Source organism: Oxyura jamaicensis, chromosome 9 (genome assembly GCF_011077185.1).
Source record: "Oxyura jamaicensis isolate SHBP4307 breed ruddy duck chromosome 9, BPBGC_Ojam_1.0, whole genome shotgun sequence".
Taxonomy (NCBI): domain Eukaryota; kingdom Metazoa; phylum Chordata; class Aves; order Anseriformes; family Anatidae; genus Oxyura; species Oxyura jamaicensis.
Window position 1 is genome coordinate 20863778 of NC_048901.1, and position 24351 is coordinate 20888128.

A 24351-nucleotide genomic window follows, 5' to 3' on the forward strand; every position below is an offset into this window, starting at 1 on the left:
GTGCTGTCCTGGGAACGTGGCAGGGCCCCTTGGTATCCTGCTCCTTGGGAGGCAGCCCTGCTCCGTGCCATTAGCGCTGCTGTGCTCTCAGGGGTGACATGGGAACGCAGGGTGGCACGGTGTGGGTACCAGAGCGGGGTGCCCCTGGGATGCAGCTCATCCAGGATGCATCAGCATCATCCCTTCCTGCTGTGAAACGTAGCATGGGCTGCAAGTGCGCCCCATTTACACCAGTCCTGTACCACTCTGGTTTGCCATAGCCCTGTTTTCTTTCTCATACAATGTTTTTCCAGCTGCTGCAGAAATTACCTCGTTAAATATATTGACCATAATTCAGCAGAGCCAGCATGGTCGTATTGATGAGGAATCACACTCTTTTCTTGCCCTGTATTTGCTAGTTCAGGTTTAGAAAGGCTCCTGCAGCTTTTTCTTCATGGGCTGCAAGTGCAAAAGGCCTCGCTTGCACACATCAGTTTGTGGGATATAAAACTGGATGTGCAGAGCTCACTGCTCAGCTTTCACGTGCAGAATCATTTGTTCACACACATGGGTATGCTCGCCTAACTGCTGTAAGGAACTGCCCCTGGGGGTATTTAGATGTGGAAAAATGTGGGGTGGAATTAAAGACGCTTCTTGAACATGTGCTTCCTTACATCCAAGTGTATCTGTCGCCCTGTTTCCATGTAACTTTTCACCATGAAGCCTTCCCAGTGATACTGCAAGCACAATAGGTCTGGAACTTTCTTTCTTTCATGACATTTTTCAGTCTCATTGTAATTAGTATCAGATTATTCCATTATTTCCCTGAGATAATGCAGTATTTTAATAGCTGGCAATGATTCATGCTAAATGCGCTTTGTGAACAGCTAAATATAGTGCGTGCCACTGCAGCACAAGGGACTTGGGTGAGAAACTTACTGTAAAAGAAATCTTCAGCAAATAAATTGTCGGTGAGCTGTAAGTAGAGCAAGCATGAGCTCTGGGCTGACCCGCCAGGACATACGTCCACACAACATCTTGTCTTCTTCAGGGCTTCTATTTAAGAAGAAAATAAAATTTAAAAAGGGAGGGAGGGTGCTGAGATGATGTGAAACACATGCTCCACCTGGCACTGTGCCTCCTGCCCTGCCCTGGTGCTTCTGGCACACCCTTCCCTCCATCCCTGCTGTCCAGGTGTGCCTAGGTGCTTTGGGGGTGCACAACTATGGGAGTAAGGGTCACGACAGACAAACGCACGTCAAAAAATCTCAAGGATGTGCGTGGGACCTTCTGTGGTGCTTTTCTCCCGTGCAGCTCCATCCTAAACCTGCCCGGAGAGTCAACGCTGAGACGGGACTTCCTGCGGCTGCAGCTGGCCAACAAGGAGCGCTCGGAGGCGCTGCGGCGGCAGCAGCTGGAGCAGCAGCAGCGGGAGAACGAGGAGCACAAGCGGCAGCTGCTGGCCGAGCGGCAGAAGCGGATCGAGGAGCAGAAGGAGCAGAGGCGAAGGCTAGAGGAGGTAACTGGCCAGCTTTGAGGTGGCTCGGGGAGCTGAGCAGCAGGGTTTCTGGTGGCAGATCCCAGTGGGTGCTTTCAGCCTGTTTGACAATCATTTCCTAACCTTTGTGGTTGGTAAACTCGGATGTTTTGTTACACTGAACAAAACCCCCTGTTGGTGCTTTTTGTGTACCTACCTCCAGCTGCTCTCCTCAGCACATGCAAGTGTTGCCAGCCCTTGTGGAGGTAACAGAGCTTGTTCACTATGAGTAAACCCTTTAAATACCAAACTCAGAAGGGTTCCTGAGACTACTGAGCACAGTTAATCCTGTATCGGTGTGATAGCTGTACTCAGTCCACATGGGCAAAACTCAGGACAGATATCTGTCACATTCATTGTCTTTATTTTTTGCTATGAACTGTGATACTTGGGAAGAAGCTGAAAAACTCCATTCACCCTTTCCCCACATCCACGCACCACTTATGTCCCATTTAATCCCTGTTTTCAGCCTTGGTCCTTTTATCCCTGCCAATTACAATTTCTCTTATGAGGGAGGAGCAGATGCCTGCCTGACTTGAGCAACAATCTCTGTGTGCCCTGAAGCACAAGATTTCATTACCCTTGTCTTAACATACTAGCGACAAATACGATTGGTCATAAAATGATCCACCCCATTTAAAATCCAGCTGCAGTATTTCACTGGGTGACTCTGGGTGTCGGTGAGTGGCACAGCCCGGCTCTGTAAGGAAGTGCTCGCTTTTGGCTTAACTCACAGTTCCTGGGTTGCAAAAATCCACAAAAGAATAAGGGGTTTTCTTTTGCTTGTAGTTTATTGATGTGGTTTTGGTCAAAGAGACCCATTGACTCACACAAGCTTGTCCCAGGCATCTGATTGAAGGCTTTATGTGTTAAGGGTAATTAAATTAGCTTTCTGAAGAGGTCACCAATACGTCTGAAAAAGGTCTTGCAGTAAATGGGCCAACAGAGCACCCACCCCCTTAGTTTGACTGAGCCACAGCATCTGTTTTGTTAAATCTGGGTCTCCCTAGACTGGGTTTCTGTGGGACGGGTAATGCCCCTGGGCTGGAAGCTTAGATGAGAAGGAATTTCAGGCAGCTGACTGCACGTGATCTATGAGCAATGTATGGCCTTCTGTCAAGGTGGCCCTGCTGTGGCTCTCTTTGAGGCAAAAACCAGCACTGGCTAAGCTCAGGCTGAGCATTCTTCAGTCTGGTACATATGTAGGTCTGTCATGTTGTCCGTGTGCAGAGCGTTCTGTGTTCAGTGCGTTGCAAGTTAGGCTTTTCTTGCTTCCTGCATGGTTCACAAAGCTGTTGAGATGACAAGGTTTGCACATGCACACACCCCAAAATCCTCTGCACCAATAAATGTTTATCTAAAGACTATCGTAAGGAAGCCTGGATCTGCCATTGTCAGGGTGTGCTTGCTGGAAGCAGTACAGAAGTGGAACAACAGCAGGATAAAAGCAGACACCAGATTAGCTGAAATCCTGTAATGAATACAATACTTGCCACTGTATTAATATGTTCTCTTCACATAGAAGAAAATTGTTCTCTCTCTTTGCCTGTGCTCCTCAGGCAGGTTTTGATGGAGGACTAATCCTCTTGCTAAGCTGGCAGCTCTGCCCCAGGCTGCCGAGGCACAGCCCCAGCCTGCTCTGCCCTTTCCCCCATGTCATTGCAAGCTAAAGCCACCGAGGCCAGTATTTAAAATCAATGCCTCTGTTTCCAATGACTCTAACAGCCCCCCTGGGCTCTTTGCCCATTACCTTCTTTCCAGCTGCCTTGCAGTGTTCAGATCTAAATTGAAAGGGAGATTTCTGCTGGAGCAAAGCAGGCCACGAGAGAAAAGGTATTTTTGCTCTGCTGCTGTGTTGGGCAACTGGGAAGGACAGTGGGATGGTAACTGAAAGGCATCCCCTGTCCAGCCCAGCACAGAGCCACCCGCACGATCAGTTAGGACTGGGACAGAGCAGGGAGCTGCACACTGGCAGCCCCAGCAGCGTGGGCATCCCCTCCACCCCATGGCACTCACATCCCAGCGGAGCCTGTCCTCGGTCAGACTGCTCCTGCCACTATTTCTGGCACGGACAACCAGCGATGGATGTAGTTTGGTCTGTATGCACTCCCCAGACATTTCGGGGCGGTGTGCGCCTGGTGGTCAGGCAGAGGCTACCAGACAACGGCTGTCACAGCTGTGCTGAATTCAGTATCGAGGTCAGTGCCCGCAGGCACGCAGCGCACTGCTGCTCTCTTGCTGCATTTCTGCTCCAGAGACCAGCGCCGGTCCGGCTCGGGCTCATCACAGCGGTACCCAAAAATGCTTCAGCAGCAGCCAGTCAGTTTCCTTTTGGCCTCTGGCTCTTCTCACACTGGCTTTGCACTAGCTTTAGTTGTTGGCTCTTGGCTCTGGGTTTATTCCGGTTAATGGGACCAGGGTTTCTTCTGTGATACCTCATGGTCTGGCTAAGATGCGGTGTGGTCAGTGCCCTACTAGGCAGCGCTGTACCCACAGATCACTGGGAGGAGGGACCAGTGGAAGACTCAAATTACTACATTTTCAAAATAAAGGTGACCTTTAAAACCCAATAAAGCAGCTGGGACAAATAAGCACTTGGAGCTGCTGGCTTTTGGGGCACCTAGGTCAGCCTGTTTAATCCTACCAGACACGTGACCATGTTTATAGGAAGAGCTCCGACTCGTAGTAAAACACCATGGACGTGTCCAGGCTGACTGCGTGCATCAACTGGGCCCAAGTGCAGTACCAAAAGCTTTGGCTTAGCAGAAGGTGAAGCTCAAAAATGCCCGGAGATGACTTGTGCTGGAGATTGGCAGCAAGTCAGTGGATGCCCTGGGGCCAGGGGTGTGTGGTAACGGGGCTGGCAGGGCTCCGCGGGGCTGCAGGGCCAAGGTTACAGGTGCTCCCCAGCTGCTCGCTTGTGTAGACTGGGGGAGAGGCAGTTGCTCTGAATTACAGTGCAGTTCCTGAGCCATTTTCCAGTTTAGATCAGAAATGTGTTGATCCAAAGAGTTGGGAGTTGTTCTTCTAGAAGGAAAGCAAGAAGGGCCATAGGCAGAAGGGAGATGTGCTGAGGCTCATCTTCCCTGGATCGTGGGGAGTAGGGTTGCAGCTCTGTGATCCCTCATGCAGAAGGTTTCTTGTCTGATGAATTCAAACTGTGCATCAGAACTAACTGCAAGAACACAAAAATTAGAGAACTAAAGGGTATCGATAGATCAGAGAGCGCTAAGGAAAGCAGTGTTTGTGTGATGCAGAACGGTGAGTTAGCTTTAATGTATTTTAATCTTTCAGTATATTTACAGTCCCCTAATAGACTCTCCCTGTGTTGCCGGCACAGAACGAGCCTTCCTGCACCAGGTTTACCACCGAAACGCCAGCTGAGCTAGAGGAATAACACATCTGGGTGGGAGCACTGGGGATACTGCGGGACAAATCCCTGTGCAGACCTCGTAGCAACGGTGGGCAGATGTTGCCGGGGGGGTTTCATAACCTCATTTTTATGTCGTGTTGTGGATTTTTTTCCTTTTAAGGCAGAAAACAAAGGTCAGATCTTTACAGGGAACGCACAAGGCAGATGTAAGCACCTTGCTGTTCACATGTGACATTTCATCCAGTACAGTTACAGAGCTGGAGGTTCAGTGGATAAAAACTTGCTGCAGCTCTGCTAGATGTTAACTATCTACTGGGAATTCTTACAGAGCAATGCAAAAGGTTTCCAGAAATTAATTATAGGTAAACTTAGGCTAGCCACGGTTCTGTTTATTATTTTCTTGTGCATATGCAGGTGTCATGTAGCTTGTAGGAACATTTTCATTAGGACAACATTTCTCATGGTAACAGGGTTCAAGGTAGCACTGCAGTGATCCTGGCAGCAGCCAGCATGCCCATATACAAGGGAAGCTGTATTACAGCGTCTCCTATAGTACAGGTGTGCCCTAAGCCTTACTTCTCTTTATTTTTTTTTTGTTTATAAAGCATGCAGAGCTCGGAGTTTCTGAAGCATGAGCCTCTTCCTGCACACAGTCTCAGTTATGTTCCTTCATGATGAAGCCAAACAAAACCTGCAGCAGTTCAGAGCGTACCCCGCTCCCATTTGCTGTGCTAGGAAGTTCTGACCCAGTTTTTCTACCGGCGGAAAACACCTCTCTGTGCTCCAGTGCTTGGTGTGTCAGGGAAGATGATGTTCCAGGCACAGTCACTCTTTCCCTGGTGGCTTAGATAAATGAGCCTGTCACAACAACACAACCACCTAGAATATTTGTTTGCATTTGTTACTTGGAATTCCCCTTCCACTTCTTTGCTGCCTCATGCTCTGCTAGGGAGCAGCCATCAAGGTTTCAGAGAGCCACATCTTGCAGGTGTTAATGCCTCGCAGAGCCCTCGTGGTTCGTGGGGAGGCTTTCACCCTGATCAGCTCTCCCGTTGCTGCTCTTCCTAAATGCATCTTGTACGGCAAAGAGAGCTTGCTCCTTTGAAGTCCTTGTTTCATGCCAGACCCCCAAGGGCCTTCCCACTGGGGGCTTTGCCTTCGTTTGTCTTCCCTCATCAATATTTAAAACCTGTCATTTCCTGTGCAGCACAAATAAGATCCCATTCTGGTTACAAGCATCTACATATAGCTTTACCTGCAGAGTTATATAAATGCAGCCCTAATTAATTGGTGCTCTTGCCTTGCATGAATAATAAATCTGGATAGTGTAAATACACACAGTAGTTGCAGGCTTGGAGAAACGTGGGAAGTGTGCGCTCACAGTGGGAGGGAGAGGGCAGAAAACTGGGAGAAAATGAGGCAAATAAAGAGAGATCTTTGAATCTTTCATTTCAGTTTTCAACTGCATCTTGCAGATTTCAAGTCCTACTTCAGACAGGATCCCCTGTCATCCTGCTGCTGGTGGGCACAGGAGCAGACAGAAGTGGAGGGGAGGTGGGTGCATCGCTGGGGGCTGAGGAGCAGCTGGCCCAGCTTCAAAAGAAAGCGGCCCCTGGGGGACTCAGTTCCCAGCTCCTGGCTTTGTCTGGGCTTTGAGGTGTGCAGGAGGCTGGTGGTTGAGGTGTGTGCCTTTTAGGAGAGGCCAGAAACGGGGCCGGCTCACCGGGCAGCGGGGTGTGCGTTTGGCTGGAAGGATGGCAGTGCTCTGCTCCCTCCTGGGAACAGCATTTTCTGTTCTCTCTTGCAGGGAGTTGGCTTTGTGTGCCTCCTGGATAAAGACCAATCGGGTGATTTTTATCGGAGAAATAGCTCGGCATTCAGTCCTCTGCCTCCTGCCAGCCAAGCCCAGCCTACACAACCATTATGTGTTTTATTCAGCAGCAAGCTTTTTTAGAAAAAAAATAAGAAATACAAAAAAAAAAAATGCCCCTCCTCCCTCCCAAACCAAACCAGTGTGATACGACTGCGGTTGTGAGCTCAGGTTAGGGTGTATTCAACCCATGCTCTGTGCTCCTCGGGGCCATCTGAACGCCTGGCAGCAGTGACCTCCACAGCATTCATCTGAGGAGGTCAGGCAGGAGCTGGTGAAGCTGGGAAATCCCGTGTGTCACTGTGAGGTCCCAGTGCCTCTCATGTCTAGTATAGAGCTCAAAGCATAAAAACAGCCCTACATTGCTGCGCTCGACGAGGACATGCGTACGCGCGGAGTAACACATGCATCCCGTGGGTAGTGTGACAGCGCGCGTGGCGTGGGACATGACAGAGTCTGTAGCTGGCGGGTTATTTCAGGTTTAGTGCGATTCTCTTCCCTGAGGCGAGTTAAGCAGCACTGATAAATATGGCTGTGGACGGCACTAAAGCTGTGCCGCAGCCCTGATGTTGGGCTGGAGGAAATCACCAGACACTGTGCAGGATCCCCGTGGATGTTACCTGTGGATGGAGAGGTGTGAGACAGGCGATGACTCCTTCACATACTGCAGTGTGGGGGTATTTTTGTTAAAATACTCATCTATGTATAGATAGCTATCTATAAATCCATAGAGACGTAGCTGTGTAGAGACATATCTGCAGATAGATGTCTGTGTAGATAACAGATACCAAATCCATCTGTGTACACAGTGCAGGTTTACTGCACAGCACCAATTTAAAGTACACGCGTTTTCACCTCCAGATAGCTCAGCCAGCTCCTTGGGCAGAGCCCCTGTAGTCAGCTGCCTGTTCCAGACCTCCGTGTGATGGAACTAACAAGCGGCATTTAAATCCCTCCGGTTCCTTCCTTGCCCTGGCAGTCTGCTCAGCTGCTGCGTGTCGGCAGTGGCAAAAATGTCCAGATGGAAAAAAAAAAAATGGGGAGGGGGGGAAAAGGCTGTGATTTATGCTTCAGTGGGCTGCTTCCCGGTGAGTGCTGCATGTGCGTTACTGCACCCAGCGGATGAGTTACCAGATGAGTTAGGCGGTTGCAGTCCCTGGTAAACGATATTTGCATTTGAGTGCCCTCTGCTGATGAGCTGGCTGTGGCGGTGAGGAGCAGCCTGCTGCCCCATGGGTTTCATCCCATGGGTTTCATCCCCAGAGCAGTGCCCATGGCTTGCTCCCAAACCACTGGTCCTAAGCAGGAGATGCCAGGGTGCTTGGGGTGTCTCCAAGTCCCTCCCTTGGAGAAGATGCCTAGCAGGGGAGAGAAATCATGAGTCCCATTCTTTGCACCTTCATGAAGAGGAAGGGAGGTCCATCTCCCTCATGTAATCCACATCAGAAACATAGGTCACCCCAGAGCAGCTACTAGATGGTCGCCACCCCAGTTCCCTCAGGTCCTGTCGCTGTCCCCAGAGAGCAGAGCTCAGCGCCTGCCCCTCCGCTCCCCTCGTGAGGGAGCTGCAGGCCGCCATGAGGCCTCCCCTCAGCCTGCTCTGCTCTGGGCCGAACAAACCGAGGGACTCAGCCACTCCCCATGTATTGTGCCCTGTAGACCTTTCACCACCTTTGTAGCCCGCAGACCAGGAGTCCCCATCCCGCTTCTTTTGTGTTTAGAGGAGGTTCAGCCTGTTGATAGCTAATTATTTTCAGTAGGGCACATGGTGAGCGTGTCTTCTCCCAATGTCAGCGAGCAGAGTTGCCGGGAGGATCGGAGTAGCACGTCCTTACAAAGCTGTATCGATTGCCGGGGAAGAGGCTGTAAATGTGTGAGCCCTTCTCATAAAAAGCAGTTCAATCTTCAAACAACTTGACTGAGAGCCTTATTTTTCTTAGTAGATAACGTGACTGACAGGTAAGAATCAAGAAAAGGATAAACCCTTGGATTTTGGGTCTTCTGTGTTAGGTTTTGGCCTCAGCAAATCTGATAGGGACGTGTTGCCGTCTCAGTGGGCTGTAGCTCTCCCAACAGCCCGCCTCAGGCCTCTCGGGTGGTTTTGGGCTGCAAGATGAGGGCACGCTCCTCCTGGCGCCGTGTGGCAGCTGACCTGTGCCTGTCCCCCCTGCAGCAGCAGAGGCGAGAGAAGGAGCTGCGCAAGCAGCAGGAGCGGGAGCAGCGGCGGCACTACGAGGAGCAGATGCGGCGGGAGGAGGAGCGGCGGCGTGCAGAGCACGAGCAGGTAACATGGCGGCCCGGGGCCATCGGCCTCAACGTGCACACCTCTCAGTCTAATAAGATAAAAGGCCCATCTTGTCATAAACACTTATATTCCTTTGCCGCTTCCACCACTTGAGAGTAAATTGCTTAATTGTCAGTGCTGCGTGTGTCGCTTCCCACTGTCCTAATTGATTTCTGTGCGGATCCACTTGTTGCCGCAGGTTGGAGGCACTCGATGCAGGTTTTTCCCTTCCCGTCCCCGGGGTGGGGTTCTGTGTAGCTCCCAGTTAATGTTTGCTGTTTCCCAGCAGTTTTAGCTCTTTTCCCTCAGAAGCCCCTTGTAGAACAGTGGATGCCCTGGGCTCTTCGGGCAGGGTTGGAGGGTGCCCGGGCTGATGGCTCAGTGCCGGCTCTCGGGTGGGATGGATCTGGGTGCCCACCTCGTGCCCCTGACAAGCTCTTCCTCTTGGAAAACACTGTCTCTTTCACCTTCTCTCTCTTTTTCCTTTGATCCTTGCTGCCATGCCTCCAGGAATACATCAGGCGACAGTTAGAGGAGGAGCAGAGACAGTTAGAGATCCTGCAGCAGCAGTTGTTGCAGGAGCAAGCGCTACTTCTGGTAAATGGGAGGCTCTGTCCTCGCTTGCTGCTTCCCGCCCGCATGCGCCCGTGCCCCCCGCACGCCTCCCGCCGTGCCAAATGGTGGATGGCTCGTGTGTGCCGGTGGGTTGTGATGGGGACACTGCTGCCACCCCAGTCCTGCTGCCAGCATGCCAAGCCCTTGTGTCCCCATGCCATGCACGCCTCCCCGTGTGCCCTTGCCTGTGGCAGTGATGTCCTTCGGCCTCCATCAGAGGCCACGGTCTGGCCCTGTTTGTTGCCACAGCACTTCTGTGGCTGTTCACAGCATGCTGGAGTGGGATGGAGCTGGAATGGCCAGGCAAACCCATGCTGCGATGCGGGTTTTAGTGTTTTGTGTGAAGGTTTGTGTTTTAATTCCCTCACAGGAATGCTTATGCTGTTTGCATTCTAGATGCTTTCTTTTTTTTTTTTTTTAATTTAATTATTTTCTGAATGAACATTTTTTTAATTCCGCTAGCTGATACTCTCACTGTGTTTTCTTTTAATCCACAGGGATTATTATTTGTCTCTCTTCCTATTGAATTTATTTAGGGAAAAGCAAAACCCTCACACAAGCCCTTGCTTTTTAAAAAGGCCCTTTCAAAAAGTGTTAATGATTTAGTAATTAAACCTCACAGAGCCATAGGGATTTGGGGAGATCATACAGTTGGCTCTGCTCTGCAGCCGTTGCCACAAACAACAGATTAGTCCTACAAAGTGCTCCACAGACTGGGCTTTGGCTGAGTTCTACATGAACTGATGGTGTTTGGTACCTCATTGCATTGATCCTTTGTTCTTCTCATCCAGAAAAATCGGGGCGAAATCAATAGCGACTTACAAGCCCCGTGAGAACATTGTTTTATCTAATTGCCTTCTGTTTGGCACTGGCTGAGGGATGTCAATGCTGACCTTCTGGTTCAGATGTGGATTTGAAGTCTCCTCTCCACCGGCAGCTTAGCAGTAATGTCCCTCTGCAGACTAAATTTCCACATGCCTCATCTGCAGACTCTCAGAACCCCAAGGTGCCTCCCACCTTTCCTGGGGAGCACCACAGCCACCAAGGGACTTTGGTGGCCACGTCAGCAAAGTGTGTCCCTGCCACCCTCCCACAAAGGAAGGGCAGGAGGAGGTTCCCCAGGCCCCAGAGCAGGCTGGGGTGCTTGCTGAGCTCTTCCTTGCATGACTGCTCTGTGGCAACAGGATGCACAGGTTTTAGTGCAGATGTCTGAGCCGTGGGCAAGTTGTTTTTCTGGTAAGGCAGTGCTACCACCCTCCACTCCTATGTGGAAAACGGAGATAGAAGTGTACCAGCTGCAAAGTGCCAATGCTGGGATTAAAGCTCTGAATTTGTTGGCTACGTCCTCCCAGCTGCCTCTCCTCTGGGACGCTTTACAGCTTAGTCTCCAGAGTCTTTAGAATTAATGAGCTTTACCAGAAAACAGCTTGTCAGATACTTGGGCCCAATTTTCCGTCCCAGCAGATAAGCCTGCGGTTTGCTGTCCTGCGTTTACGTGCTCGCCAGGCACCGTGCACCCGTGTCACTGTGCTTTCTTCTGGGTAGGAGTATAAGCGCAAGCAGCTGGAGGAGCAGCGGCAAGCGGAGCGGCTGCAGCGGCAGCTCCAGCAGGAGCGGGACTACCTGGTGTCCCTGCAGCAGCAGCAGCAGCAGCAGCGGCAGGACCAGAGGCCAGCGGAGAAGAAACCACTCTACCATTACAAAGAAGGGATAAATGCCAGTGAGAAACCAGCATGGGCCAAGGAGGTAGGCAAGAGCGAGGAGCGCGGTGGTGCGTGTGTTTCCATGAGGGCATGCAAGGAGGGGAAGTCTCCTGGAGAGATTCAGCCATAGTGAGGTACTTATGGACGTGCCAGGAAGGAACCCAGGAAATTCCTGTCCTTGCTCTGCCTGCCAAAATGGAGAGGTAGTTGTGCTGGGGTTCCTTCCTGAGTGCTAATTCAGCTTTCCATAATCAAACAGGGACCAGGCATCTTTTTCTCCTGTGCCAAGGGCTTTATCTAAAGGGATTTCTTTTCTTTCATGAATTTCAGGAGTGCGAGCCACACTGCTGATTTTCTCCCCAACAAAAAGAAAGAATTGTTATAATAATTGTAATATCTTGAATATTAATTTTTGCCTGACTGAATAGCCTTGAAAAGATGAAAACATGCATTGGCTGCAGCGCGGTTTCAGGATCGTGTTGCAAACACTTTCTTTGTCCTTAATCTCTTTGTGGTGGTTCCAGTAAGACTGGTGCCTGCTCTTGTTACTAATTTTTCTAAAGTTCTTTGGGTTTAGTTAGTTTAATTTTGTAACCCTACTCCTGGGCAAAAAGATCATTTAATTGCCCGCCTATTCTTCTTCCTGAGCAGGACCACTGCTCTGCTGCCAAGTGTCTGGAACCCTTTGGTCCTGGCAGAGGTGGTAAACTCTCAGCACCTCTTCATTCTCCCTTTGGGATGAAGGAGGCTTCATTCCCTTCTGATTTGGTCTTCAGAGTCTTCTGGTGGCAACCAAACATATCTTCACACAGCTGCAGGACCATTCTCCAGCCTTTCATGTGGGAGAAGAGGCTTAGCTGGTGGACAAGATGTTCCTGCCTAAGGCCAGATGTGCCACACAACAGTACTGCGCTGCCTCTGGTAGGAGAGGCTTCCACCTGGTTGGTGCCCCTGCGGCTTTTTGTAAAACTGGGTCTCTTGTGTATCTGCAGGAGTGTTAAGAGTGAGTAACAGGCAGGGAAAAGGGAGTAAACTCTGTCTTTCATTGCCTGGTTTTAAATAAATCATCTAGAACATTGCTGAAGTACCTCTGGCACTGACATTGAAACTATAACAAAGATTTATAAAAAGGAATCTTATTCTTTATTTAGGATGAAGGAGAAAAGTGCTGGGTTTGGCTTTCGCTTTCAAGCACAAAGGCCCTCTTCTTTTATTCTGTGGCAGAGTTGTCTTTTTTTTGATATACCACTTGAAGAGGGGCATTGGGAACTGTACAATGCAAATAAGAGTGTCAGAAGGTAGCCTCCTACCCTTTGCTGAAATCCTAGGAAAGACAAGGTTTCCTGTTGTTCTGGAATGTCTCCAGCTTCCACCAATTAGCTGTCCAAACCATTTATTCTTCACCTGTGTCATTCTGTCCAGTTTCTAACAAAATGTTCAAAGAAATGATTGTGCCATCTTTATGCTCTTGGGAGCAGTAGTTTGATGTACTTGACAAAGCACCCTTGGGAACTCCCCCACACTACTCCTCTCTCCTCCATACCCTGTTTTATCTACTTCACACGGTCCCGTTTTTAGCACAATTTATCTCCTTTGCTTGATCACCAAATCGGGGCTCTCCTTGTGCTCTGACCCTCTCCGTTTTTCATACTTCTCTTTTATAAACTTATTTACCCACCTCGCTGGTCTTCACATGAACTTGGCTTTGATGACTCCAAGACCCTGCAGACACGGGATAAAGCATAAAGGTGACGCTGTGGCTACTCATGTTGCCATTGTGCCTCGGCATATCCTCGTTAAGGGACTGGCCTGTTAATGAAGGCAGAGCTCTGGGTTAGGGAGTGGGCTGCAGCTCATCATTCAGTGCTTCCCAGGAGCATGTTCTGGGGCTTCTCTTTTTATGCCACACAAAAGAGTCTGATCAAAATAGTCCCCACCAACATGTGTGGATGCACATCCACATCTGCTGTCCCTTCTTGTGAGTGGGAAGGATTATCCACTGAAAGTTAACTGGGGGTATAGCGGGAGTGCTGCCCCACGTCTGGTGTGTTTACCCACACATCTTTTCTCGTAAATGAGGACTAGCTGTGCTGTTCAGACGTCATGTTGGGACCCTCTGATGACCCAGCCAGGCACACGGTGTTAGCGCGGTGAGCATCACTACATTTAGCAGCTCTCTCCGTTGCTGCCTCTTCTGTTCCGGACCAACATTTGCTGATCAAAGTGATGCAGATAACCAGGCCCAGCTTCTCAGTTCTGGCAGCTTGTTCAGCTGAAGGACTTTTTGGGGCAGATACTTGCCATGCATGACCATGCGTAAAGGAGCAGCAGGGGGACACGTTCCCTGCAGCACAGGAAAGCACTCTGGGCACTCAGCAGTGCCTCACAGGCCAGGCTGTTCTCTGCAGCAGCCAGCACACGTGAGCTCCTTCATCAGTCCCTGTGGCTTTTATAATTCTTTTGCTTTGAAGTTATGTGTTAAAACGTTAGCAGCTTTCCACTGGGACCTGCGCAAGAGCTGCTAGGGATGTTTTCCATTTGAGGGGAATCTTGAGTTATACACGAGATGGCTGGGGCTAGAGTGCTGGATTCCTACAGAGCTCTGCACTGCACAGTGTTGCTCTTTCCCCTCTCTGCTTAATGGTGAAATTGGTAAAGCTCCACGAAGCACAACCGGAAAGTCGCAAGAGCATCGTCTGGTGTGCTGGTGAAGCCAAGTACTAGCGAGGAGATTCTGGCAGTGGGAAAACCAAGTGCCTTTCTCCTTCCCAGTACGCAGACATCCCCGTTAGATTATTCCCCTGCTGCCTCCCCGACGCAGGCTTTGAAGTCCTCCGTAATCAGCTGCACATTATGGCCTGGCAGCCTGCCAGAGAGCTCCTGCTCCTTGTCAGTGGCATAATCTTTGGCTGTTGTTGTCCATGCCAAACCTGGGCTGATAAGCAAATCACTGGACCGAGCCTGCAACCTAGCGTATGCTGCTGCTTCCTTGTTGACAGGGAGTTCTCCTTCCCACCTTGATCTTCTACCTGTCCTTGCATCCACTCCTGTGGGCATCTGAATTGAGTTCTTCACAGCCTCTGGCTGCCTGGGGGAAGCTGTGAAGTCCTCTTGGTACACATGAGTTGCCCAGCTGGTCACAGTGGGCTAGAAAAGAAAGAGTCCATAACACAAATCTCTTACCTAAATTTTTCTCTGACTCCTGCTTGGGATCTGATAGGGGAGAAGTTTCATTTTTATTAATAGAATGGCTCTTTTGTTTCATGAATATTTACTTAACAAAGAGCTGTGATTCTTTCCAAGCTATCTTGTTTCATGGCTTGCTTTTCAGCATGACATTGTAACTAGGAGAATTAAGACACGCTAAGGGTATTTAACACATTAACGACATGTAAATGAAAATATATGTCAGATTTCTAGTTGAGATACCAAAAATTCTGCATAGTGTATGCTGTATGAATACCAATGCAGACAGTCTAATTGCAGTGGTACCCAGATTGCACGTATATCTGGGCTACCTGAAACCACTCTATTTCCATCAAGAATAACTGAAAGCACTGGGCTTTGTTTTTATTTCTGTATCAGTAATAGAGTTGGTTTTTTTTCCTTCCATACATAACAAGGTGCCAGACTCACTAAATCTAGATCAAAGCCACCCATTTTCTGGCTGCCATGTTTATTCTTTTATTCAGATCAAACAAAAACACTCCTTGTGGTGTTTATGGTGGTGGGGGAAAAGGGTCCCCTTGCTTAAAGACGCATTTATGAAGCAAGAGCTTCTCCAGAATCATCTTCTAGAAACACCTATCTGAGGCACGCTGCCTTTTCTTGGAGCTTTATTTTTCCATTTCATATTCTGACATGAATTATGCACATAAAACTACAAGTAGTCCTGTTGGAGTCTTTAAAATGCATTTATTGCACAACTGCTGGGTGACGAGGATTCCCTAGTCATACAACGCCCTGAAATATCTGAAGAGAAAAGAGCTCCCTATATGTTTGCATACCTTGGTTTTCAATTAGAAACGTCTCTTTACGGGGCTTTCTTATCCTTTAGAAGCCGGTGGTTCATTTTAGGCTTCCTGATGGTATTGATTGCTTGCAGCAGTGGTCTCTGGAAGCTGAGCTGTGTGAATTTTGGTGAATTTGGAGTTGTGATAAATGTGGCTGGAGTGCAGGGACCCCTTTTGTGCCCATTCAAAACTTGCAGTACCCTGTAGGGCCATGCTGTTCAAATCAAAGCTGGGGTTTTCATATAAACCGTGAAACCAAAATTCAGCAAATAAGCAGGAAAGCATCCTCTCCGTGTAAGTGAGGTCTCTGCAGGCTGACCCACTCTCCTCTCCTGCCACAGGTGGAGGAGCGCTCCCGACTCAACCGTCAGAGCTCCCCAGCGATGCCCCACAAGGTGGCCAACAGGATTTCTGACCCCAACCTGCCTCCTCGATCAGAGTCCTTTAGTATTAGCAGCGTGCAGCCAGCCCGGACCCCACCCCTGCTCAGACCCGTGGACCCACAGGTAATGGTGCTTCCCCCAGCAGGCGTCCGCACAGCACCCAGGATGCTGGGGGTGCTGGACAGGTAAAAGGAAAAGCGATGGATTAAAATAGTGTCTTGCTCCGTGGTTTCTCAGCCTTAAGCATATCTGTAAGAGCAGCATCTACATTCATGAGTGGGTTCCTCCTATCACCTCCATGTGTTAGAAACATCATGCTGGTTTATACCTTCCTTTGAAGCATCAGGTACTAGTTACTGCCAGAAACAAGCTGGAGGACCGAGAGGAACCGCTGGTCTGGTCCAGTGCAGCAGCCGCTCTCTTCCTCTTAGGATCTGTTTTATTAAAGGACTAAAACCACAGTGCCTGGGACAAAAGACCTGGGACACTTTGATGCCGGGGATCATCAGAAAGAGGTTTTGCTTTCTTTGTCACTTTAATTCAAGGTTTTGTTTTGGTTTTCCATTGAGTTAACATCAGTCACAAACACATCTGGAGAAGGCATAGATCACCATGACCGTCACAGAGGAGGGGAATCGTGATTTAAAAGTCACCCCCAGTCATAAGGTCTGTAAGTAGGCTTCCACAGAATGTTTTTGGAGCATTGGTGCTGGCTCTGGGTCAGCCACTGGAAGTGCTCCTGCAGATCTGCAGACTGAAGCAGGCATTTCAGGAAGTAAAAAGCCTTTGCTCCACATCCAGGCGGGCTTTCTATAGGAAAATGTGTCAATTAAGTGCCATCCACCTGTGGTACATGCCCCTGTAGGTCAGCAGGACAACACCAACTTTAAACAAAATACATACTGGAGAGCCCTGAAACATACAGCTCTTTTTTCCCAAAGTGTATGCATTGTGTGTGCATCATAGCCATTGGGAAGTGGATAAAACCCCACTTCACAGACATCTCAGTTACGTCTCTGATGGACCGAACATTTCCTGAGCTCTTTTTAAGTCTGAAAATTTGTTTCAATGGCCTTTTTGGTGACCTATATTGTCAACAGCTATAAAGGCTTATGTCTGACAATAAAATACTAATGAAAAAGCTGCTTGAAACCTAGAGACGTGTAAAGATATATGTGTAAACATTTGCATGCATGCACGCCCACGTAGAAGTAGAAATATATGTAGAAATGAAAAATTACAACTCCACTGTATCAAGGAGAGGGTCATTGAAGGGTTCTCAGAAGAACCTCTGATTTCATGAACTCTAATTTTGTGGATTTCTCAGATTGTCCAAAGGAGATGTCAGCATTCCTTTCACTCGTAAGCCCTAGATCTGTAGCACTGATCTAAGGGTTCCTAGACCTGTAGAAACTCATGCCTCAAGATGTTCTTTTAAGCCATCTATGCCTCAGAATTGCTGAAGATTTTTTTTTTAATTATTATTTATTAATTTCTTTTTTTAATTATTATTTTTAACGAGGAAATTCCATGCCAAACATCATTAGCACAACCGTAGAGTTGCAGGTGTAGGAGCTTGACATTGAGCGCATGGTGGGCACAGCCTCGGGTGCACGGGGTGCGTGCGTGAGCCGGCCAGGGGGCACCCTGCCCTCGCTCCTTCGGTGTTGCTGTAAGTGCCGTATCACAGTGCCTGTGCAGAGATGGTCAGAACTTGAAACGTGGCTCTGACTGTGGCATTGCTTGATTTTAAAGTTCTGAGCTGTGTGAGCATGATTTTTAATCGATCTTGCATTGAAGTGATACAAGTCAGAAGTTCCTGAAACCGAGGCAGTGCTGATCTCAAAACAAGGGGGCTTTTAATGCATCCAAAGTGCTAATCAATTTTTTTTTTCTAAAAATCAAATTAAATTTTTTTTTGATTCACTTTTTTCCATTTTGTACTGATAGTTCTGTTTTGACTTGGTGCTTAGATTCCACATCTGGTCACTGTGAAATCCCAAGGAAGCTCCTTGTCTGGGTCTCAGTCACTGCATGAACAGCCTGCAAAGGGGATGGCTGGGTTTCAGGAGGCTCTGACGGTGACCTCTCACCGCACTGAGATGCCAAGGCAGAACTCGGACCCCACATCAGAAAACCCTCCTCTGCCCCCTCGCATTGAAAAGTTTGACCGAAGTTCTTGGTTACGGCAGGAGGAAGACATTCCACCAAAGGTAACACTATCGCTCCTCGCTTTCAGCACGTCAAAGAGGCAACCCCAGAGCTGGTCCCCGTAGGACGGGGCCGACACCGGTCCTCTTTGCTTCTCTCCTCCGGCTCTGCGCTCAGCACCTCTGGCCAAGCGTGTCCCCATGGCTCCATGGCAAGTACCAACCCTGGGAGCAGCTTTTGGGGTGCATGCGCAGTGCTGCAAAACAGCGTTGCCCTCCAGCAAAGAAGGTTCTCGAGGCCAGACAGGGGCCAAAACAAATCAATTTCTCCTTTCCTTGGGAAAAAAAAGAACAACCTTCTGTTTAAATAGAATTATAGGAACATAAAATTTGTCATACTCAATAAGACGTGTTCTTTTAGTTCAGTTTCATGCCTCCAGTTGCAATCAATATTTGATGGAAGACTTGTAAGGGCTCCAGCAGCTCTATACCTTCATTGACATTATGGCAGCATCTGGCAGTACCTCGTTGATTAAGACTCTTCTGCACCAGTATTTCAATTGCATTGTTTATACACCTCCAGTCTGGATGAATTATAACTTGGCCATTAAAATGCCCCTTACAGTTAATCAGCTCTCAGCCTGGGAGGAGTTTTCGAGAGACAAAAATTATTACAGATTGATTAGTTACAGTGAGGCAGATAATATTTGTCTGCGATTGAGGGGCAGTTTTTCTGTGTGTTAACAAGCAAGCAGCTTACATTTTTAAGAGCAAAATGCCAGCTACCAGGTAAGCCTCTCTGTGCAGGGGACCCATTGTGGTGTGTCACTTGATGGTAGTGATATTCCCATTTTGTCTGCCACCAAGGGATAAGGTGCATCAGTGCTGAGCTCAGAGAAGCAAGCCGACAGCTCCAGGAGTTGTTTGCATGCTTTGCTCCTCAGTAGCAGAAGGGTGCCTGACGTTTTTAACCTCATTTTGAAAAGTCTCTTGCAGTGTAAGACTGGCTAGATTGAAAACGGCAGCGTGTGGTGCTGCTTTTGCACCGAGTCTGGCAAGGACAGCATCTCTTCCAATTAAAAGTAATGTGCTAGTGAGTGGGACTGCAGCACCTGGTCCTTGCGAAGGGTTTTTTTCTGACACCACACGGTATTTCCCCATGGGGAAGGTACGGGCTGTGGGAAGGTCCCCACCTCGAATGGTATTTCATGCTTAGGGCTGGCGTGTTGGCAGTCGTACACACGAGGAGCCTGACTTCACGTTTTATTGACTGAAACAACGTCGATGAATTTCTAACTGGGAACAAAAGGATTGCCGTGTGAGATGGGGCCAGCTTTCTCTGTGGTCTGGGGTCTTGTTTCTGCCAGTGTTTGGGACTGGATGCTTCAGAGGAAGGTAACAGAAAATGCAGGGGTCCTGACTGCCGAGTAACCTGCCCAGAGGGGAGATGGCTTTTTAGATCAACTGCAGCTGGCTGTGCTGCACAATACAAAGCTCCTCTCTCCCTAAACCTTTTATCCTTGTCTAACGTTACTGTGTGTCTGTCCTCCAAAAAAAATGCTAATCCTTTTTGCCGAGCCCTTGGCCTCGCTGGTGGCTGCTGTTGCACGGTGAGTATCGCCGTGCCTCCCACACCAGCCTCCGGTGCTGGCTGATTTTCCATGTGGTGCTTCAGTGATGTCTGAGCTTCCAGGCTTGGGGATCGGTGGCCTGGCCCCATGTGCCTGGGTTTACGTGCTGTAGCAGATGTAGGCTGTGGTTTGGGTTTCTGGAAGGTACATTTGCTGTGAGCTGTCCTGCCTGGAGCATCTGGCAACCAGCAGGCTTGGCTCAGCTCAGAACACGTTACATGCTTTGAATGAGAGCCTTAGGTGGCTCTGCTTGGACCTCTCCGCTACCAATCCTCTTGTTTGTCCACCAGCCAACACTTTCTCTCTGCTGGTGTGTGTCATGTCTGAACTAGAGACTAAAACCTCCACCACGGCTTCTGAGATGCACTTCGTTCTGAATTTTACCTTAAAAGTGCCATTTCTAGGTCTTGGTAGATGTGCACGCATTTGTTGAACGTTTAGAGAAGTTGGTTGACGGGGGGCAGCAGGGCTGCGGTGCTCGTTGCTCCCTTCTGGCTCAGGCTGAGCCTTGTCAAAGCCGAGAGCCTGATATTTTATAATTGCCATAAATACTGCATCTCAGCGGGAAATCGGTCATAAATCAGATCTTATGGAAATGCCAAAGGCCGGTCTCTCAGATGTGTGGGTGATAGTGAATGTCTCCGTTCCTTCCAGGTGCCTCAACGAACCACTTCCATATCTCCGGCGCTGGCGAGGAAGAACTCCCCGGGCAACGGCAGCGCCCTGGGACCCAGGCTGGGCTCGCAGCCCATCCGGGCAAGGTAGGAACACCACATGTGGCGGGCAGCAGTAATCCTGGCATGAAACTGCCTGCGTTCCTCCTGGCATCACCTGGCTGGGAGCCTGAGCAGGTCCCACTGGGTTGGTAGGGTGCCTGCAGCATGGCTGGGCTTCAGCTCTCCCTTTGCCAGCTAGTGTCAAACAAGAGTTCTGCAACGTTTTTGTTGTAGCTGTGGAGAGCTGGGTCTGCATTCATTAGGATTTTGTATCAGCACCAGAGGCTGTGAGTGCGTAGAGTCCTAGAGATACTGCTCCCTTTGAGCTACCCTTAAGATGTTCTAGGCATTGTGGGGTTTGTAGCTGGATGCTGTGTCTGCTGCTGTGGGATCAAACAGGATTTTGGCCGTTGTCTTTAGTGAAAGCAAGTCTGGGCTCTCCAGAAATCACCTTTTGCTTATAAAGAGATTTGTGCCATTGTAAGCCAGTGTGGAGGTCTCAGTGGTACATACCACAAATTCCCGACTACTCAGCTTTTTACAGATAATGACCGAGAACTGTGCTGTGGGACAGGCACTGGTACAGCTTGGTGAAAGCCAGTTCTTCCTCAGGTGTAGATCAAGGATTAAATCCCTTTTGGCCTCCTGGGACCAAGGCCTTTTCCCATTTCCCATGCTACTGATGTTAAAATGTGACTGGGAATGACACAGAAGTAATGACACTGAATTCTTCCCCTCCTCTCTTACCATCACCACATTTAGCTCAGGTATGTTTTTGTGTGTGAGTGCATTCCCTGGGGTCACACTCACAGTTTGAGGAAGGATGCTGCACCGCAGCAGCAGCCTGACCTCTTCCCTGTGCGCTAGGGAAGCCCGTGGCAGAGCTATCCCTGGCATGTTGAAAATGAGCAGGGAAGTTAAGAGGCTCAGCTCAGAACGGGATTGAAAAAACATGGCTTAGTCATGCAAGAGCTTGTCTCTGATTTGCAAAGTGGTGTAGGCAAATCTCTAAACATCAAACAGGAAAATCTCAGGATAAACGTGTTGCATGTAGCCCTGCGTGATGGAGCTCTTTGATTTCTTCTTCCTGTCTTGTCCTGTTAGGGTGAGGTCAGGAAGCAGACACGGGGATGTCTGTTGCCATATGCTGTGCACTGTAACCAGTTCTCAGCATGTGTCTTTCTTTCCAGCTCAAAACCCACATGGTGCATCAGCAAACTTGGGTACAGCAGGCATCAACGTAAAGTAGCTGGCAGGGCTAACAGAAGGAGAAAGCATATTTTTTGTTGTTCTTTTCTTAAAGGAAAAAACCATTCATGTCACGGATTTTTGTTCATCTTTATTGCTCAAGGCTGAAGCATTTTGAATTCTTGAAAATGTTGTTCTTTTAATTAGCTGCAGCCTGAAGGGCAATTTAAAATGTGGAGTGATATCGGCCTGCACAGCCCTAGTATGTAATGGTATTGGAAGTAAAAGGGATAGCGCGAGACTGGGGGATTCAAGCTGAAGGTCACCTAATGTTTCCCTCAGTCTCCCAGTCCTGGTCAGTACAGGTAAATACATGAGTTGCCAAAGTTTTAAAATACATTTTTTTCATGAGCTAATTTAGCTAAGGACACGTCAGCTGTACAGCATGAGCTGGAAGCCTTCAGTTTGATGAAAACTGAAAATGATTAGGATGCTGCCCTCTCCATTAAACTAAGTAGTCGGTGAAATGATTTCACATTTCATTTCTCTCACACTAATGTACCATTTCTCCAATTTTCCTTTTTAAATACCTCTCCTATTTGCTCTTAATTCCACCCATGCACAAATGTAAATGTATTAAAAATATTCTTTCTTTTATTTTTTACCCTACTGGAACAACTGGGGGGGATATTTCCAGGCACAGATAGCTACTGCCTTGCTCTAATCATTTCAGTACCCGCCTGTGTCAATGAAGATAACCCTAGGTAGTGATTTTACATAACATTAATGCCAGACAATGCCCAAATTTTTTTGCCAACAACCCAGTGATGGCAGTGGGGCATTGCACAAATTTGGCCCATTCTGGTCACTCTCTGAACAGGTCTGAGCACTGTGCACGCAGCACACACCTTGTCCTTAATGATCAGTGCCTCTGATTGCAAAGGCATTACAAACTGGGGCAGCAGTGGTGTGATCTTTATGTACACGTGGTCCTAATTAGACTTGATGGAGAACATTTGCTATACATCTTTAACAGGACTTTGAATTATAAGGTCACTTAACAGAAATACTATATAAAAACAAGTTGCATAACTCTGCGTGAGCATGTCTTCTGATGTCATCTCAGTGCCAAGTAAGAGTTAGCTTCCGAAGGGCATCTGATACCCTGAGAGATATTAGTCACTCTTTGTGTATCAAGGACGTTTTTTATTCTAGCCTTCTGTATGTTCACAGGGGGGAAAGAAATCAAGGAGCAAAAATGCCTGAAGTGGCTGACTTACGCAAGTTTGAAGTGAAGCCATGGAAATTGGCAAGTGTGAATAAGTGGCAAAAGGAACGTGCAGCCTTGTTGCAAATTGGAGATATGTTCTTCACAAAAATATTTCTCTGGCTAGCAGCAGTTTGCAGCTTCCTGACGTTATAATGATTGGTGGTTAATTCAGATAGCTCCAGCGTTGTATGTCTGCAGGCTGAAAGGGAGCTCTGAGCAACAAATCTTTTCATTTTTGCCAAATCTGGCAAAAGAAGAGAATAAAATTGCTCTAGCCATTTTTTCTTCATGGCTGTTGTCCAGCTCCATGAAGATGTTGGGTGCCTAATTCTGCAGAGCCTCTCAGCTCTCCTGGATTTCAGTAAGGCTTGCAGGATCAGTGGCTTCCAAGGAGAAGACTTCAGCCCTGTCTTCCCCATCGGAAGAGGTGTCTTCTGACTGTGAAGCTGTCTGTCAGCTTGGGAAGGCCCTGAAGCCCCTGTGACCTCAGCTGATGGTGATTCTCTTTGTGTTCCTGCAGCAACCCGGACCTGAGGAGGACAGAGCCCATCATCGAGAGCCCGCTGCAGAGGACCAGCAGCGGCAGCTCCTCCAGCTCCAGCACCCCCAGCTCCCAGCCCAGCTCCCAGGGCGGCTCCCAGCCAGGCTCCCAGGCTGGCTCCAGCGAGCGCAACAGAGTCAGAGGTGAGGTGGCTTTTGCTGTGAGATGTCCCTTTATAAAGCAAAGGATTCATCACTTCTGATGTACTTCTGTGACCGACTTGCCCCCTGGAAAACAGAGATGCCAGCACTGCCTTCTGCCTGGAGCCTGCTGAAGGCACTGCTGCATGCCCCTGGCAGCACAGTCGGCTCCTGTGCTCTGCTGAAATACTGCAGTGCCAAGTAATTTGTACGAAAGGAGACAGGGGTTATGCTGCAGGATAAAATACAAGAATACAAGCTCTCTGTCTTCACTGACCCAAGCTGACATCTATGCCCGTTTCTTGGGATTGTGCTTCCACCTTGGGTGGGTGTATCTTTCTGGTTTTGTTGCCTTTTCCTTTTTGTTTTTATCTTCATTTTTGTGCAAAGCATGAGATGGGAGCGGAGGAATGAATTAGCCTGTAAGCAGCTTTCTCTAAAATGCTTTCAAAGGGGAACCGGGTTTGCACCGAGTTCATGTTCCTAGCTGCGTTGTTTCCTATCATCACAGAACCATTCTTCAAGATTTTCTGTTCCCTGGTTTAATCGCAGCTGGAGTTGCTAAAGCCCAGACAGCCCGTTTATCTGCATTTTTGTCACAGCTCGGGAATATAAATCCACAGAACTGAAACACATTAAAACAAATGTGGCATCCATGCTTTGAATTTTTTATGACTTGACTGTAAGATGACATGTCTGTTGTTGAAATAATCACTTCTTTAGGTAGTCAGGAAAAGTAATTTATCACCAATTGTCTTTTTCTGTTTGTTTTTGTTTTTACTAATGAGGAATCCTGTGACAAATAACGTCCTAGCAGTGTCAGGTGCTGCAGAGTTCATAATTTATAACACGCCCTGTTCTTTGCAGAGTGAATTTGTTTTCTTTGTAGAAAGAAGAAAGGCAGGAATGCTAGGAGCAGGCTGGGCTGTAGCTTCTCTTGCTGTATGGAAGGAGACTT

The 24351-nt window shown here is 48.5% G+C and overlaps 1 protein-coding gene across 10 annotated transcripts in view; it reads left to right on the plus strand.

The window, feature by feature from the left end:
- TNIK (TRAF2 and NCK interacting kinase) overlaps nt 1–24351 on the plus strand; it is a 152864-nt gene that overhangs the window by 104647 nt on the left and 23866 nt on the right. For 6 of the 10 annotated variants that reach the window (XM_035334103.1, XM_035334111.1, XM_035334105.1 and 3 more), the window contains 8 exons: nt 1294–1498; nt 8933–9043; nt 9554–9640; nt 11204–11404; nt 15716–15880; nt 17731–17970; nt 20193–20299; nt 23233–23396. In XM_035334103.1, coding sequence (XP_035189994.1) covers nt 1294–1498; nt 8933–9043; nt 9554–9640; nt 11204–11404; nt 15716–15880; nt 17731–17970; nt 20193–20299; nt 23233–23396 — 1280 coding nt within the window. The remainder of the gene's footprint in view (nt 1–1293; nt 1499–8932; nt 9044–9553; nt 9641–11203; nt 11405–15715; nt 15881–17730; nt 17971–20192; nt 20300–23232; nt 23397–24351) is intronic. The other 4 variants (XM_035334108.1, XM_035334109.1, XM_035334110.1 and 1 more) reach the window with 2 other exon arrangements.